The following is a 19,233-nucleotide window of genomic DNA, read 5'->3' as shown; positions in this document are numbered from 1 at the left end:
AAAAAAAAAGTTCAGTTCTTCTCACCTCTCACCCTGATTGAAAATAATATTAAACATCATCATTACTCGTCCGATACTTCATCTATCGTTAGTCTCGTTTATTTTTCATACGTATTTTCATCATCTTCGGGGATCTATACCTATAATCACGAATAGCTAGTAATTTGACCAAGTGTGATCAAGAAGTCCAGTTCTTCTAATCTTCTCACTAACTAATCTGAAACAATTTTTCACACCGAGTACAACGGGAAAAGCAAGGATAGGATAATCATTTTGATTGTGTAAATAGGTAAATACTACCCGTAATAAGTTACCTACATGAGTAAATTAATCACAAATTGAAGTAAACTGCACTATTTATGGTAGGTATCCTGTCTTGTTCGTTGTTCGTTCATCAGTTCTTCTTGCTTACCTGAAAGAATTTTTTATGCAAAATACAACTATTCAGAATAATAAGAGAGTTTTGTAAATAAAATACTAGGTACCCGTAGGCCGTAATAAGAATTCCAACTGATGTTCCTACTTCCTAGTTTTAATCAATCATCGCAATTCAATATTCATCGGTTTATCGCCAATTCGCCAGTCACTGAACTGAACTAAAATCAGTCCCTCGCACTTGGTAATCAACCTGAGAAAAAAATGAAATAAAATACTTGTAGTTTGATTGACCAATGTTCTTTAATGAGTTTAATGTGAAAATTAATTATTTATCAGTAGGTAGGTAATGATTTTGTGTAAAAATCTGGCTGAATCGATACTTGACTGGGAAATTATAATGTCGCGTTGTCGCGTTTAATAATTAATTTTATTCCTCATGAAGTTTTCCTTTTCAGTTTTGAGAATTCATATGTCATTTAAATTTTAAATTCAAATTTTCTAAAAATTAATAAAAATCAAAAAACTGAGTGAACGAATTTACGTCAGAAAAAAGAATCATATAGACCATCTGACATTGTGATCTGTTACGCATCTCGCATTCAAAAACAAAAATCACTTCTGCAAGTCTTATCAGTGGAAAGTCGAAAACTGCAAAATTTCCTCAAGTTTCTCATCAAAAATTGAAATAAAATATGAAATTAACGTTTTCAATACAAAATAAAATGATTTAATACAAAATTTCTTCGGTAAAAGTAACCTATGTTTGAAAAAAAAGACAAAATCCACAAACAGGGAGTTCCATCGGAGAGAACATTCGTTCGAGTGACGCACCTCACGAATACGTCTGTGATAACGCCAAACACTTCTTATCATTCGTTGTATTTTTGTAATCTGTGCGTGAACGAAGTGTTCAGAAATTTTTAATGTGTGAAAGTAAATGGTTATCCTGGTTAAGTAAACAAGGACAGTGAAGAAAACATTAATTTTTTGTTAAGTTTATTTTTAGAAATTTAGTTTATATTTTTAAATTAGTTGGCGTTATTTTGGAAATAAAATAGCTCAGAATGGTAAGTCCCCTATTACCTCAGTACTAACTGCAGAACGGTGCTAGTTCGATGTTCCGTCGTTTTCTTCAAAACACATTCGTAAAATCGTTATATTTTCAAACTGATGTATAAGTTAAAACGTTAAATTATAATATTTACTCATTCGTACGTATAAATCAGCCATCAATCATGAGTAAAAAACCATTAGGCACGAATGTCCGACGTAACTCGAATAAGAAACAAGTAGGCATATTTAATCCTGGTAATTGGTAATATTTTATCAGTGTTTTGTATTGAACTGAAAAATCGTTTTGGTGTTTTTTTTTTCGGCCTAGTGTTCGTAATAAAATCAACTAACTGCTCTGTAATCATGGCTCGTTTTCTTAATTTATACATTTTTACATTTCTTCATTTGCAGTACTATCATTTTTACTCGTGTAGTTGTGATTTTGTGGTTTGAATTTCGGTCATGGCTTCTGAGCAGGTTGCCATTGCTTACCGTTGCTGAATTGTGTTTCTAAACGCTCAACGCTCGTATCCGTCCGTTGGATTTTATGGATAAGAAACCCACACACAAGCTTACGAATACGTTGGAATGCTGATAACAATATCGACTAATTCGTAGAGAACATCGTTCTATCACCGATTCTGTCACTTATTAGAGTACTTACACCATACTATACACGTAGAGAAACAGAGTACATTGGTACGATCCACCGCTGATAAGCTGCCTTTGTGTAACACTTTCGATCGCAGTGTTTGATTGTATCGTGATAGTTTATTAAATACGTATCGAACGATTCGATACGAAGAAGAGATCGAAGATTAATGTGATCGAAATAATGGTAATATAAAATACAAAAATGGCTTAAAGCCAGCATTTTCATAAAACTTAGCCCAACCAAACGGTTATATGACAGTGTTAAAATTAACGACGTATAACCGTTTCAGTACTGGCTGCAAACTTGTTTGCCAATTGAAAGCTTCTTATAATAAATCTCTCATTATTATAGACTAATTGCAACACGTTATACTAATACATTTGTTATTATATTATTCTAGGGTAATGAAAGTTCATTGCCGATGGAATTGTGTTCAAACTGTAAGTACCAATATACAGATCTATCGTAATATTTAATACGTTCTACCACATGACGATGCCATCGAAAACACACCTCGCGATAATTAACGGGTTATCTCGACGTACGTGTATATTACGAAGCCGATAAGCCTTCGCCGCCGCCAGATTTAAGCCAATCGGATACGTGCAAATGGACAAGATGCTTTTTCAAATGGTAATCGTTCGCGTTGATATATTTACAACCGCAAAGCGTTCTTATCTATCGACGAGTATATCGCCAGTTCGCCACCGGAAAGAAAAAAAACATACGGTCATATATTTTATAGGTTTACGAAACCTTCTCTTCGAATCGTCGGCGCTGTTGAGAGAGAAAAAAAAGAAAAAAAAACGTACCTGAAAAATGATACAATTCGTTGGTAAATATTTGCGAATTTCTTTTGTGTAGTAAATTTTGTTGGTAATGTGCAGGTGCACATTTCGATGGCGATGAAGGGAAGCTTTCGTATAGGGGAAAAAACCACTTATTGATAATTTTATGTCAACGGTGAATAAATTTACTCGAATTTAACGCTAATAGCTTTCTTGTGAGCTGTTGCTTCGCGCTAGTGCCATTTCTGTGAGAAGAAAATTTTGCTCGGGTGGCGGAAATAGTCATTTGTTACGAGCCCCGCAGCAATGACAGTTCGGTCGGCGTGTGCAATTTGTTACAAATATATAGTCTCGATTTTCGTTGATTAACCCAACGAATCGGTTACCCAGTAGAGTTTGACAATGAAGTATGATTCGTGTTGCCTTTCCAATAAATCGGCACGGTGGTCGTTGCGTCTTGCATCGTACGACTCACCAGTCTTGGGAGTAATTTTTTAATGGCATCGCGTCTCCGGACGCCGAATCTTTCCGTTGGCGTAATTCTTGGCCGAGTTGTAGAAAGATGGGCTCATTTAACGCGTCCGCCGCCGCCGCCGCTGCCGGGCCGGCAATCACAAGTGAAAAGTAAATTATTTTAAACTTTCTTTTCGTATCTATCGATTCGTTCATTGCTTTGAGCTCGCTAAGCGAAAAAAGATCTGCGACCCTTTACCTTTAATGTATCGTGCGATCTGTTTATAATTAGATTATTTACGAGCTTGGTGGCATTTCTAAGTTGATTTATGGCCGTGTACCGACCAATGTAAGGAAATCACCCGCCATACCCGCTTCGCCTTGATTTCTGAGCCCTTGAATGCGCGTTTTACCGCCTGCTCAGCAAATGTCCAAGTTCTCCGTAGTAATGTGTTTGGGCGAACGAGGTTTTTTTTCTCTGCTATATTTCAACTGATGCGATTGATGCTTCTTGGTGGGTGTCGTTGAATTAGGAAATTGATAAGGATTGCGAAAGCTGTACCAGATGAGTGGAATGGATTACCTACTTTTTTTAGGCTATAATTTCGTCGAGATTTTTATTTATCGATGAAGGATGAATAGATTGTTGTGTAAAAATTTGTCGAATTGTTTCGAGGATATGTGTGATTGAACGCGCACGAGCTTCCTTTGCTCTTCTACTTTCACCCTGCGATCCTCGATGCTTGCTTTATGCGTGAAAGAGTCGTAGTCCCGTTGGGAGAATGCCTTTTTAAGGCGTACTAACGTTGAATTCCTGTCATTTTTCAACTCAACAAACTATAGTCAGTTTTCCCTATCTCTGAGGTTTTCGTCTTATTCTATGTGTGTGTTAGACTGAATGTCAGATTTTTCAATTTTTTCCGTCTACCGTGTTTGCTCTCTTTCTATTCGGGTTTCTCGAATGACCGCTTCCTAAAATGAATCAGTGTTTCTTGAACGAATCGATTACAGTGGTTTCAAAATGATGCTTTGATTTTAAATTTGAAAACTGATAAATAATTTCAATCGTAGCCTGTATAAAAATTATGTTCAGTTTGAATTTTTCCTGTTTGAAATTCCAAAATGATTTGAGAGAGGGGAAACGTCTTTGAAGGTTTGAAAAAAACTTCCTTTCAAAAGTTCTGCTCTTCTTGCTTTTATGATTTCAAATATTATTGTGCTATCTGATATTTGTACAGTGGCGTCGTGATAAGTGAAACCTCGATATGTGAAAAAACTCAATAAGTGAAATAAAAACCTCCTTCCCTTCACCTTGGACCAATTTTACGTGTAAATCAGCCTTTCGTTTTTTTGCAGAAAATGTCAAAAGTTCCTTCTTTTTGCTAAAATTGTCAAAGTCTTGCTTTTCGCAACAAATTGATGAAAACTCACTTTTTTACAAAAATCACATTTTGGTGAATTTTTGACAATCTAGGCCAAAAATGAGGGAAAAAATCTAAATTTTACCAAATTGACCAAGAAAGCTGAAATTTGGGACACACCCTATATTCGACATGCCAAATCGATTGAGAACATTTTCAAACCGTTTTGAGCAGCTCTGGAGCCTCCAGTCGATTTTTGAAACTTTAAATTTCCTAAAAATTTCATCAAAATGGAGGAGGAAAGTCAAAACTTATTCTGCAAACTAATTTCAATACGCTACGAAGTCGCCTGCTGGTAGATTTCAAGTCGTTTTGAAGCCTTCAGCGACTTTTTGAGAGGTCGTATGGTGTTTTTTGGAAAATTAAAATTTCCAAAAAGTATGCTGGAAGCTTCAAAATCATTTTAAACCATTTGAAACTACCATGCAGTCGACTTCATATCGTATTGAAATTGGGTTGCGAAGTAAATTTCAGCATGCCAACTCCATTTGGTGAAATGTTGCGGGAATTCCAAGTTTCAAAAATCTACTGGAGGCTCCAGTTATTTTCAAAAAGTTGCGGGAGGCTCCAAAATGATTTGAACCCACCTGAAGTCGTTTTCAGAGGGTGTTAAAATTGAAGTGTAGAGTAAATTTCAGCCTTCCATCTCCATTTAATGAAATTTTGTGAAAATTTAAAGTTTCAAAAATCTGATGGAGGCTCCAGGAATTTTCAAAAAGCCGCTGGAGGCTCCAAAACGACTTGAAATTCACCTGCAGTATACTTCGTAGTGCATTGACATTAGTTTGCAGAATAAATTTCAGCTTTCCAACTCCATTTTGGTGAAATTTTGTGGGAATTTCCAGTTTCAAAAATTTGCTGGAGGCTCCAGAACTGCTCAAAGCGGTTTGAAACAGTTTCCAATCGATTTGGCTGGTCGAAAATAAAGTATATCCCAAATTTCACATTTCTTGGTCAATTTGGTAAAATTTTGATTTTCCCCCTCATTTTTGGCCCAATTTTGATCTTCAAAAATTCACCAAAAATCGAAAAACACACTTGACACTTGAAATTTTGACAGGTGATAAATTTTTGCTTGACCTTTCGATCTACCTTTGTACAGTTTGAAAAATTTTGTGCATGTCCTATGTTGGAACGCAAAATCTGCGATTTCGGCTCACCTGTCAATCAAAATGGCCGTCATTTTGTAATTAGAGTCACTTTTTTTTTGGGTGCAAGGACTAGAAATGTTCCTTAGGACTCCTCCTTTAAGAAAAAAGTTGTCCTGGAGGATTGACGGGGGGGGGGTGTAATAGATCCTTGAGCAGGCTCCCTGACTATAGAAATTAGCTTTTTTTGTCAGAAATCGTAAAATTTCTTCTACCAAAAAGTTGCAAAACAGCTCAACTTGAAAATTGAAAATCAGATCATTTCAATTTGGAGTGTTCTGTTTATTTCATCTTTATTCTTCGTATTAGAATGTTTTACTTACATTTTGTCACTTTTCTTGATTTTTCCCCTGCTTTTTTGGTTACTACAGTTACTTTTTTTTTGAAAAAATCAAGTGGTAACGAGCCATCAAAGAATTCAAAAATTTTAAGGGAGATTTTTGAACTTTGAGGAATAAAATTTTTTTGAGCGAAGTGAACCAATCAATTCTATTTCCTTTTATCAACAAACCACCAGTTTTGGGCTATTCTGAAGCTTCCGGCAATTTTCAATTTTCTCGAGAAATTTCAAATCATTCTAGAAATGTCAAAATTGAACTTTAGGACCTATTATAACTTTGGCCGATGCTTATTAGGCACTCTTTTGACGCTTCAAGTGATTATTGTAAAATTCCAAGAGCACCAGATCAAAAGTAAATTTTTGACTTTGTAGATTAGGATTACTGAAAAAAAATCAAATCTTCATAGAAAATAATATCGAGAGTGGTTTTCTGCAAGATGTCATCTGGTGTGTCTACACAATTACCGGACTCGAAAATGATCTCAATTTGACTTTTTTCAGTCTCCAGCTAGTTCTCGAATTTCTCCAGAAATTGCATATCGCTCTGGAAGGGTCAAAAATGAACCTTGAGGACCATGGGCACCCTCTCGATCGTCTTAAGTGGTTACCACGAAATAATTGTTATGGTTGTTGAAGTAAATTTTTGATCTTTCCACATGAATTTTAAATTTTCAAATGGTACCTACCGAAAATTGCTGGAAGCTCTAATAATACAACTTATATCGCAAATTTTCGCGTAAGAGATTATGAACTCATATTGAGCGATGTCTGAACGGATCGACCTCTGGTGAACGCCTGTAAAAATCCGTGTTTTTTTACATTTCCTGAAATTTATAAATATTGATCAAAAATTGAGTTTTGAACTGACTCCTGGAATTCTGCGATAACCACCTAAAACGGTGGAGAGCGTGCCCAATAAGCACCTACCATAATGATAGATCCCAAAGTTCATTTCTGGCCTTTGCAGAGTGATTTGAAGTTTCCGGAGAAAATTGAAAAATCGCTGGAGGCTCCAGAATGGCTCAAAACTAGTAATCGTTGAGATTGGGAGTTGTATTGGAGGAATTTATTCACATTGGCTTACTTTGCTCAAAAAGAATTTATCCTTATTTCATGAAAAAGTTTTAAAATTGTTCTTGAAACAGCTTTTTGATTTTTTTTTTAAATCTCAAAAATTTTTCCAAAATCCAAAAATGAGCTTTAGATTTTGAAGTTTGTGTCACAGGGCTTTTAGGAGATTGTCTTTCGATCTAGCTTGGTTTCGTTCAAATTATCGAGATTGCTAGTTCAAAAGCATTACCTTGTAAGGAAAAAAAAATCATACAAAATAACTGCAACGTTCACGTCTGTCGCATATTTTCCGTACTAAATAGAAAACCGCATCAAGTTTCCACTTGATCGAAACATCTTTAGTAGCAAGTTTAACGTAAAACATCATTACTTACTTCATCTTGTTTTTTTTTTTTTTTATAAAATACATCTCAATTTACCTTCAAAACAGTAGAAAGAGAAAGAGTACCCGGTTGTAATAGTAGTTTTAAATTTCATTATATAACGAGCTCATTGTCTAAGTTGTTCGCTTCGGTGACGTTGACTATTCGTTTAAAATTTTTCGCCATTTCGTTAGGGAGACCTTTCGGTTCACGTAATCGAGTTTAGAGCGACGTTCTCTTTATATTTTTCATCTAATATAAGCCAAACAGAATGAAATAGAGAGTCAGAGAGAAAAAGAGACGCAGGCAGACAAACCATATTATAACGTGGCCGTACCTATTCGTACAAATACGTATAAAATATATGGTGTGGCTTGTACGTATTCTGTGCCAGCGAAAGGGACACGGACAGGCTCACAGATACACACGTAGACATGAGAGATACCACCATAAACCGCTTATGACGACGAGTTTTCTTCTCTCATACATGTGGTATTAATTCTATATACTGTACCTTGAATCCTTGATCTTGTTATTGATGCAAGAAAATGGTATTTACGATGGGTATGTTGTGGAAAAGTGCGCGCGTGTGCGTGTACATGTATTATAACCATGTCCTTGAATTTTATTCTCCAAGACCACGCTGCCGATTAAACGTCGAAGCGAGAAAATAGTAAACTCAATGGTATCGAAGACGATAAACCGTATACCATACCTATACGTATGGTATGTAATGTTTTTCTTGCGAGCCAACTTTACTACTTTTCGAGGTTTTATTTTCGATGCTAAACCATCGTACGTATATACTTTGATGCAGTATTTAAACACTATCGAATCGTATATTTTGTTTTATTGGCGAATACATAATAGATATCTTACGTTAACGTCAAGGTATACCACTCGAATAGTTCGTCGATTCGCTGGTATATTGGAGCTATATTTATAAGTCCTTTTTAATCCGTACCTACTTTATATTGTTGCATTTTATCTGCAGCTTAAGTACGCCAAGAGTGATTTCGTTCAGAAAGGTAGGAAAGCTTTTCCTATTGGGAATCTGTCGAAGCTCTCTTCTATTCGACATTCTTGTTGAAGGAACCGAAGCGAGACTGATCTGATTGAATTTTACCATATTTTGTAAAATTATGTAGAACAGAAATTGGATGGGTAAACATCTGAATTTGATTTGAATCAAATTTTCACTGGATCTAGACCGAAATAGTATATCATAGTGGAAGAATATTGTGAAATGTAGTGGTGCCAATTTTTTGATCATTCATTTTCATAAAATTGAAAAAAGTAGAGTTTTTGGGAATGGACAATGATAATCAAACATTGGCACAACTGTGTTCCAAAATATGCCCTAAATTTCAGAGAGGATATCTTTCAATGTTTTGGTACAATTAATCCAGGAAAAAATATATATTATTTTCAAAATACCAATTTATTCAAAAATAAGTGATTTGCCAAATTTCAACCGTTCGGTGTAGTTCTAAAAGTGGTCTTCGATTTTCATTGTTATGGCTCAGGTCGACACAAAATTTCAAATGCTATCTTTCAGTAGTAGACTAAGTTGCGTTCCAACATAGGACTTGCACAACATTTTTCAAACTGTACAAACGTAGATCGAAAGATCAAGCAAAAATTTATCACCTGTCAAACTTTCAAGTGGTAAAGTGCGTTTTTCGATTTTTGGTGAATTTTTGAAAATCAACTTTTCGCCAAAAATGAGAGAAAAAAATCAAAATTTTACCAAATTGACCAAGAAATGTTAAATTTGGGATACACCCTATTTTCGACAAGCCAAATCGATTGGAAACTGTTTCAAACCGTTTTGAGCAGTTCTGGAGCCTCCAGCAGATTTTTTAAACTCGAAATTCCCACAAAATTTCACCAAAACGGAGTTGGAAAGCTGAAATTTATTCTGCAAACTAATTTCAATACGCTACGAAGTCAACTTCAGGGGGATTTCAAGTCGTTCTGGAGCATCCAGCAATTTTTTGAAAGTACTGGAGCCTCCAGTAGATTTTTTAAACTTTGAATTTCCTAAAAATTTCACTAAACGGAGATGGAAAGTCAAAATTCATTCTGCAAACTAATTTCAATACGCTACGAAGTCGACTGCTGGTGGATTTCAAGTCGTATAGGAGCCTCCAGCGACTTTTTGAGAGGTCGTGTGGTGTTTTTTGGAAAATTGAAATTTCCAAAAAGTAACTGGAAGCTTCAAAATTATTTTCAACCATTTGAAACCACCATATAGTCAACTTCATATCGTGTTGAAATTAGTTTACAAAGTAAATATCAGCTTGCCAACTCCATTTGGTAAAATGTTGCGGGAATTCCAAGAATCAAAAATCCACTGAAGGCTCCAGTAATTTTCAAAAAGTCGCTGGAGGCTCCAAATGATTTGAGCCCACCTGAAGTTGTTTTCAGAGGGTGTTAAAATTGGAGTGTACAGTAAATTTCAGCTTTCCATCTCCATTTGATGAAATTTTTAGGAAATTTAAAGTTTCAAAAATGTACTGGAGGCTCCAGGAATTTTCATAAAGTCGCCGGAGGCTCCAAAACGACTTGAAATTCACCTGCAGTACTTCGTAGTGCATTGAAATTAGTTTGCAGAGTAAATTTCAGCCTTCCAACTCCATTTTGGTGAAATTTTGTGGGAATTTCGAGTTTAAAAAATCTGCTGGAGGCTTCAGAACTGCTCAAAACGGTTTGAAACAGTTTCCAATCGATTTGGCATGTCGAAAATAAGGTGTATCCCAAATTTTAGATTTCTTGGTCAATTTGGTAAAATTTTGATTTTTTCCCTCATTTTTGGCCTAAATTTGATTTTCAAAAATTCATCAAAAATCGAAAAACGCACTTAACCACTTGAAATTTTGACAGGTGATAAATTTTTGCTTGATCTTTCGACCTACCCTTGTACAGTTTGAAATATTTTGTGCAAGTCCTATGTTGATAGGCAAAATCTGCGATTTCGGCTCACCTGTTAATCAAAATGGCCGCCATTTTGTAAGTAGGGCCACCTTTTTTTTGAGGACGAGGGCTAGAAATGTTCCTCAGGACTCTCCCTTCAAGAAAAAAGTTGTCCCGGAGGATCGACGGGGGTGCAATAGATCCTTTAACGGGTTCCTCGACTAATGAGTCCAGTCCAGCAACGAAAATTTTTTAATTTTTTTTTGCACCAACTCCTCAGGGCAGAGGTATTGACCAGAAAAAAATTGTAACCGTCACGTATCCAAACCTGATTCCGGTACCCAAAATTTTTCATTTTAAACTTCTGAAGTGGGTATGATTCCCCCTCCCCCCAAACCGTTTTTCAGTCATTGTGGGTAAGAGGGGTGAGGCGAGGAATTTTTTTGAGTCTACAATTTTTTTCAGAGATACCCAACAATGTTCAATAAAAATTTTTATAATTCGAGGTTTGAAAATTTGAAAATTTGAAACCCATTTGTGTGATGAAAAAAATGTGACTTTTCTCATGAAAAATTGAAATTTTCAAAAATTTTATGACCATTTGTACGTTTGATAAGTAAGTATAGAATAGTCAAATTTCATATTTGAAACTTCAATCAACACTTTTTGCTTTCGTCACGACTTTTTTGTTTTGAAAACTGTTCTAAAATGATTTTCAAAATCATAAGTGTAAGTCCCAGCTCAAAAAAGACGATTAAATTGAAAAATTATTCAAATAATGTGTACTTATTCAAGTTAGGTATTATTTTTTTTTTGCACAAAGAATAATATGCATATTCTTGTAAAATAGTAACGTTGGCTGAGAAAATAGGTTACCTAAAGAATACTTGTTCTACTCGTATTTATGTACATAAAAAATTACAACTTATTAATTATCGCACCAAAGAGCATAATTTTTCTTATTTTCCTTCATATGCGAGTACCTAGGTAGTAGATAGTCTTATTAAAGTTACTTTTTTACAATTTTAATTGGCTCATTTAAAAAAAAAAGTCGAAAATTATGCTAAATTACTATGAAAAGCTATTCTTGACAGTAGTGGAAAAAGTGTATTTTTGGACCTAATTTTTCAAAAAAAAGAGACCCGGAATCCCAAAATGTACGATTTGGTATCTACGAGTACAATTTTTAGGATAATTTTCCGAGGTCATATCATTGTCTTTATTCCAACTGATGAGAGTGAAAGAGAAGTATTTTTCGACATTTTACTTTTTTTAAAAATGATGAGTTCCATTTCGATTTTTTTGAACGAATTTTAAATCATTTTCAAGCAACTAAAATGTTTTTAAAAAAGTTTTTGTGATTTTTTTTCAAATTTCAATTTTTTTTTGAATTGTAGGTCTTGTGTTTTATAACATTTCGTCAGTTTCTTTAACAAAATATGAGCAGAAAATTTTTATGATTTTTTTTCTGATTAATTTTTCGAAATCTCAGTTTGAAAAATTGATTCATATTTATACAGAATTGGAAAAAAAATCTCAAAATTTTTGGTGTAAAAATCGATTTTATTTTTTAATTGAGAAGATAAAGAACCCAGAATTTTCATGTTTTTTTTGTGTGGATTTTTCGAACTCATTTCTCAGTTTGAAAAAAAAATAGATTTCTTCTTGATACAGAATTTAAAAAAATAATTACAAAATTTTTGTAAAAAAATTCACCTAATTGATTTTTTAATCAAGAACCCATTTTTACTCGTATTCATGCTACTCCTCCCCCCCCCCATTGATTGAAAATTCAGGATTTTTCCACGTATACGAGCTAGATATTGTTCGAAATAAAACAATAACATTTTTCATACTCGCTTAAGTGTCTTTGGCTGTCCTGCACAGGTCAATTTTCACGTGTTGTTGGTTGAATAAGATATAGGGCCAAGTTTTGAACTTTCAAGATATTTTGTTTTTATTCCAGACGAATAAATTACCTTGTATTTTTCATCCGCTTTACACGCTTATGGTCTTCTTGGCCGATACGCAAACAACTCTAGAACGACGATACGAGGAAAAAAAGGTCCGCTTAAAGCATTTTAACATAATGTAACATGTTCGATAATCGAGGATTCGCGATCTTGGAGCGGAAAAGAGTGCAAAAAAAAAGGCAAACGAAATACCCACCACGTTTCCTTAAGCGTTTGAAATTTCTTATCAGTAAAGTGTCGTTGACATGTGTCATAGGCTGCTAGAATTGCTGTTAGGTTGGGCGAGGACTGGCGTGTTTTTCCCCTTTATTTTCATAACGGGTATTTTTCTTGGTTTTTTTCCTATTCCGACGTTATGCTGGAGGATATCTTTTGCCATCTTTAAGGTCTCCGGCGACGATCATTTTTACTTGTGACAGTAGACAGATGAACTTTAAGTTGAGGGTTTCCTTTTTTGATTATATCCGATTGTAGAGACTAACAAGGGTGGATGCAGTAAAAGGGTCGCATCGCGGAGTCAAAGGTAGTTTTTCTTTTTATCGTCGATCTCTTAAACGTATTCATCGTACAGAGAGATTTCACATTCGAGTAATGTTATGAAAATATATCGAGCGCGGTTTCGAGCACATATATACGTAGAAGAAAGAGAATAATTTCGTAAGGATTTTTTTTTTGCATATAGGGGAGGAACGATGCGAGGAGGGGGGTGTTTTTATCGACAAACTTTCCACATTATTGTTCGAGTTCAATCTCGTTATACTATCTATGTACTTATCCAATTTTTTATCGGTTTAAATTACGTTCGGAGCCGCATCGATTCGATTAATTGATTAAATTTGCGAATTAATGTATTTAATCAATTTGTATAATGTTTGATTCGACCTTTTTTCAGTTGTTTTCTTGCTCTTATTTTGAAATTTTACGATTTTTTTTCTGACATCAACTAAGAAAAGACGATAATTCTATTCTTTGTCGATATTTCTTGAGAAAATCGTATCCTTTTTCACGGGTTATGAAATTTTTATCACGTTGGGTATTAAAAATAATAATTAATTTGTTCTTTCTCTCGTAATTATGACAACTTGAGATCGTATAGCTGATTAAAATGAAATAAAACAAAGGTAAATAGTAGCGCTGAGGATTCCCTACTCAATTCTCGTTTTATCCAGATTTGGCCATTATAGTAAAATGGAAACACTCTGAAAACAAAGCAAAAAATCCAGCGAAAAAAATACACTATATCACAACAAAAATTCTACTCCAATAAATTAAAAAAACGTACGTACGAAAGAAGAAAAAAAAATAATAAAAGTGTAATAATTTCGCGTCGCGTCGTGCTACCACCTTTGCATTTTAATTACTTAACGAAGAAAAAATTAATTACGTTAAATATATCATCAAAAACTACCCTTTTCGTCGGTCGTATTCATTCGCAGCAGAGTAGATATTACGCCTGCACACGCTCAATTTTGCTCGTCTCAAAGGCGAAAAAGCCTCACATATACGCGGTCCCGATTAAAAATTCACGCTGCATTAGTAATTGTTCTTCCGTTCTCTACCTTTTCGCCCTCGTTTTCCTTACTTGACCCTTTTAGTGTGCCGCCTCTGTTTTCGTATATGATAATCTTACGTGTGTATACCGAATTAAATCTCGAAACGGTGCGTAGTTTTGCTCGCAGAATTGGCAATGGGATGAAAATTTCACGGTGTAAATACCGGTATGAAGTTTTTCGCAGATTTTATCCGATCTTATATACGAGATGAGAAAAAATTTAGCGAGTTGGAATTATTTTAGATGTATAAGTTACTAGGTTGATATTTTTGTTAACGATCGAGGCTATAATTTTGAATTAATGGTACGGATTTTGAAAGCAGGTGGGGTGGAGAGAGTGTTGTCATTGTGGCAAGTTAACTGAGCACCTTATTCTTGGCACGGAAAAAATGATGCAGTTTTGATCGAGTTTTTAACGAGATTAGTTTAAAAATTGCTCGCTGTAGAATTGTGTCCTTTCTATCTGTGGTTATTTCCGATCCTCGAATAAAGAGATTTTTTCATGGTAGCAGAACTTCGTTTCAAGCCTTGGTTTTTGAGATCTTCAGTGTACGGTTCTGATTTCAATGAATGTGGATTTTTGAAAAGAGAATTATTTTGAGACTTTCAAAACCAAAATTTCAGTCGCCCTGATCACGTTTTTAATTTTTGGCGAATTTAAAAAAAATTGAGTAAATCACTGCGATGCGTTATATTTTTGTTATAGAGCGAATTTTATGGTTTAATTTATGAAAATTTATTACTTCATTAGTATCCATCAGTTCTATCACTTCTTCTCTCCTCCCACTGATTCAATTTCATTGTCATCGCAATTCCGCATGATTTGGGACCTTTTTAACGAGGTTTTAATGTTTTCATAATTTCAAAATTCTCCCAAAACCATGAGAATTGAATTTCACAGTTGAAATTTTTGTGCTGAATTTCTTTTCAATTGCTCAACCAAAAAATATACCTACTTACCGTTTTGAGTAGCCTTAATTCCGGCCAGATACCTCAAGTGAAATTTTTTTAGGTATATCAATTGAAATTTTGAAAACATTAGAACATTAAAAATAACCAAATAGTTTGAGATAGCGAGGAGAAAATTATCTTTGTTTAATATTAACTTATCAATTCAAAATTTTAGAATTTCCTCTTCTGGGGCATCTGGTAAGATTTCCAACTTCTCTGTAAATTTTCAAGATTTAATCGACTCCCATTGAGAGCGTTCAACGCTGAGTTTTTTGGTTGTGGTGTATGCTATTGCTTCAAAAATGGGGGAAAATGGATTTTCAGCTGCCCAAATCGATTTTATTGTTTTGGGTAGTGCCATTTCTAAAATTGATGGGAAAAGTTAAAATCTCAAATAAACTGAAATCAGCTGTGAATTTTGAAATATTTTAGAAAAAATTTTCGTTTTTATTTCATTCATTTTTTTTTTTTTTGATCAAATCTTGAAATTTGAAGATCTATTAAATTTTTAGATTCAAAATTAATCGAAAAATATAATCAATGAGCATACGCCAAAAAAATAAAAAATAAACAAAAAAAACTCACTAGATCCCCATAAAATTGCATTATAAATTCGAAGTTTCACCATTGAAAATCTGAATTTTGCGGATTTTTGGAGGATATGGCCTAGTTGATGTGTCTTGCTAGCAGAACAATGGTTTCAAAGTTCATTCAATTTTCTTTATTATAGCACTGCTGATATCTCATTTTGCTTCAGCAAATTGTGCATATTTGTTTCTGATGGTAGCAGAGCGTGGCTACATGTTATCCGCCTTGATTTAGCCTCTAAATAAGAATAATTTACGAGAGAATTATTTATCATCAGTCTGTCAACATCGATTTTATTGATTACATTGGCATTAAATCGTCCATTATTTCCCATTTCGAATTTGGAAACTTTTTTTCTTGATAGGTAGTGGCAAAGCATTGTTTCGACTATTATTTATTTTTGGTCATATTTTTGATTGGTCTCTGAATCAGAATTATTGAAATCTGATTGTATCTTGTGAACATTTATTACAGTTACATACCGTGGATGCTCATTGTTTTTCATTTTAGATTTAAGGGATATTTTTCTTGCGTTTTGTTCATGTGCCTGTGCTCTATCTCATTTTTATCAATTTTTCCATCTTGTTATAAAATATTGGAATTTTCTTCAGAATTTTCTAATAATTTTTTTCACTTTCAAAATTCTTTCTGGAAAAAAGAAATTGAAAAAATGCAGGGCTTGCAAACCAAAACCAAAACCGAATCCAAAACACCCCAAAAACCGATTAAAATTACCCAAAACCGAAACCAGGAGCGTTATTTTCTCAAATTCAAAACCGAGAGCGTAACCGATTGAAAACTGAATTGGTTTTGGTTTTGGAATTTTTCAGGTAATTAGCCTAATTAATACTGCATTTTTGGTAAAAATAGAGTAAAAACTGATGCTAAAGGTGAAAACTAAAAAAGTTGACAAATTTGGCACTGCCAAAGTGTCGCCTTCTAGTCACATACACAAAGTATTTGAAATAGTGATCACTTTCTTGGCCTTCTTCCTTCTAAAAAATGGAGAAAAATAAGGAAAAAACTGACACCAAAACCGATTTTTTTTAAATCAAAATCTTTAACCAAAAACGGAACGAGAGAGATAATATTTTAAAAAACCAAAACCAAAACCTTTACTTTTTCAAAAAACATAAAACTGAAACCAAAACCGAGAGTTATTATCTATCCGGTTTTCAAGCCCTGAAAAAATGTGACATCAAAATTTTCAAATTTACCGAAATTCAATTTCAAAAAACTTTCAACTGTCTATCTGCGTATCCCCCTCCTCTCTCTTCCTCTCTCCCATAATCGGTCTTCCTGAAAACTCTAGCTTTTCATGTTGTGGTGCTAGTGAGGCATCTTGTGGTAGAAGAGCGTGGTTTTTTTTTTGATTATTTACTTGGTTTGGCCATATTTTTATTGGTTGAACACAAATTTAAATCCCAATTTTTTCCTCAAAACTTTGCATAATGCACTTTCCAGTCCATTCCTCCTCCAATTTTGAAAAAATTGCATGATGGACTAAGTCACGATTGACTGGTTTTTAAGCTAATTTCAGTTAATTTCATTGATCGAAATCAACTTTAATCACTCATTACTTTCCAGTTCGGATTTAGTTGTTTAGGAATACTTTTTTCTCTGATGGTAGCAGAGCGTGGTTTCAATTAACTAAACCTCCCTTTTCAGAAGAGCGGGGATCTCACATGCCAATTTTAATGATTTCGTTGATCGAAATCAACCTAGATCGCCCATTACTTTCCAACTCAGATTTTGTAACATTTTTTTTTTCTCCTGGTAGCAGAGCGTGGTTTTAATCTACAAGACTTCTGATTTCAACAAAGAAGGAAAAATCATTATACCAATTTTAGTGCCTAGTTTTATTGATTGAAATCAATTTGGATCACTCTCATTACTCCTCAACTCAGATTTAGGATCATTTTTTTCTCATGGTAGCAGAGCGTGGTTTTGATTTACTGGACTGTTGGAGAAAAAAAATGATTGAAATGAACTTAAATCTCTCATTACTTTATTTATATTTCAGATTTAGGAACAAATTTTTTCTCTCATGGTAGCAGAGCGTGGTTTTCATTTACTAAACTGCTGTTCCAAAAAAAAAAAATTGAAAATTACAATTTTTAAGGGTTCGAAAAAGAAAAGCTATAAAAACAAAATATACTGCAGCTGTCTCGTGTTAAGAAGACGGTATTCATTTCGAATCCAGGCAGACATGTAAAGGTGCAATATCTTGCATAGATTTATTACGAATTATAGGATGTCGGTTTGGTGAAAAGTCATGCTTTGTGGTGTTGTTTGAAGAGGAAGGGGATGCCATGCCTCATTTTATATCGACTTCCGAACCAGATAGGATGAAAAAAAAAATGCAATCAGATAGGTTGGAGGAAACAACAGAATAACAGTTGGTATCCGATACGAGGAAATTCTACGTACGTAACAGTACGATGTTGATACGGTGTAGTCATCGCTGTACCATTTATATAAAACACTCTGCGAAAGCTTCTCGTACGTACCTATATATGTGTGTTTGAGCATTTCTGAGCATACAAACACATACATTAACGTGTATCCGACGAAATGGAGAGTAAAAACAGCACAAAGAGAGGACGAGAGGAAGGAAGAAAAAAATATACAAAAATTAAAATCGATATAAACGTTATTTCAAAACAGCGTGTTGTTAAGCCTTTGCCGATTTGTTTGGCGTGGCCAGGAGGGGGGCTCCGGTATGCTATATAGTCGGGTACAAAGTGAGCATAATAATTCGATTTTATTCGTTTGGAAATTACCAGCGAATTTTCTTTTATCTGCGAATGCTACGTGGTATACATAGGCAAGCGAGAGGCGGTGAGACCCTTCCTCGAATCTCGCATACGAAAAGTACACACACGCCCCCCCCCCCCCCAAGTACCATAGACCTACGATGGGATGTATTTAGTTGGCGGCGAATATGAAAATTTCGTCGAATTTTTTCACACAGCTTTCATCTTCCCCTTTGGCTCTATTTTTTTTTCAAGTGTGTGGGGTACTGGTACGTACTTATCGTCGTATCTGGTTTGGTTTTTTTTTCGTTATCGTCGTTTTATATAACGTAGATGACGATAAAATGTTCAGGTTTTCCGTATGTACTCGTATAGGTAATATGTGGAAGAGACTGTGAAGCCTTTGCGCACGTTTCAGCTCGTATTTTTAACTCGATATTTGTTTTGGCGCGTATAGTGTAGGTACTAGTGAAACAGCTTTTGCGAGACTTCGGTAGCGAGGTTCTCGTAGTGAGAGACTGAGAGAGTCTTGAAGGTAATCTAATTGTACAACGTTTGATTCGGAGTAGTGTTTATCTTTTGTTTAATTTGAAACTACTCGAGCTTGGTGTATGCGTTTTTTCTCCTCCCCTCCTTCTCCTCTACATCGACATGGGCAGGATTAGGTACCTACATGGTTTCCAGTCGTTGATGGTACGTATTATATAAGAAGAGGAAAGTGCGAGATTGAGAGATGAAGATGTGAAAAGCAGTCTCCAGGGGGGGTTTTTCGCGATGGTTTTCTCTACAAATATGGAAAAAACATACGCTGCGGTATCGATTTGGAGA

The 19,233-nt window shown here is 34.7% G+C and overlaps 1 protein-coding gene across 3 annotated transcripts in view; it reads left to right on the top strand.

Moving 5' to 3' along the window:
- The first annotated feature begins 1,261 nt into the window (after positions 1-1,261).
- LOC135835082 (calcineurin subunit B type 2) overlaps positions 1,262-19,233 on the top strand; it is a 97,378-nt gene continuing 79,406 nt past the window's right edge. Inside the window, exons 1-2 of one of the 3 annotated variants that reach the window (XM_065349160.1) lie at positions 1,262-1,445; positions 2,487-2,526. In XM_065349160.1, coding sequence (XP_065205232.1) covers positions 1,443-1,445; positions 2,487-2,526 — 43 coding nt within the window. In that variant the 5' untranslated portion in view covers positions 1,262-1,442. The other 2 variants (XM_065349159.1, XM_065349161.1) reach the window with 2 other exon arrangements.

The sequence above is a fragment of the Planococcus citri genome, chromosome 2, assembly GCF_950023065.1.
Source record: "Planococcus citri chromosome 2, ihPlaCitr1.1, whole genome shotgun sequence".
Lineage (NCBI taxonomy): Eukaryota > Metazoa > Arthropoda > Insecta > Hemiptera > Pseudococcidae > Planococcus > Planococcus citri.
This window is presented reverse-complemented; position numbering and strand designations above follow the sequence as displayed.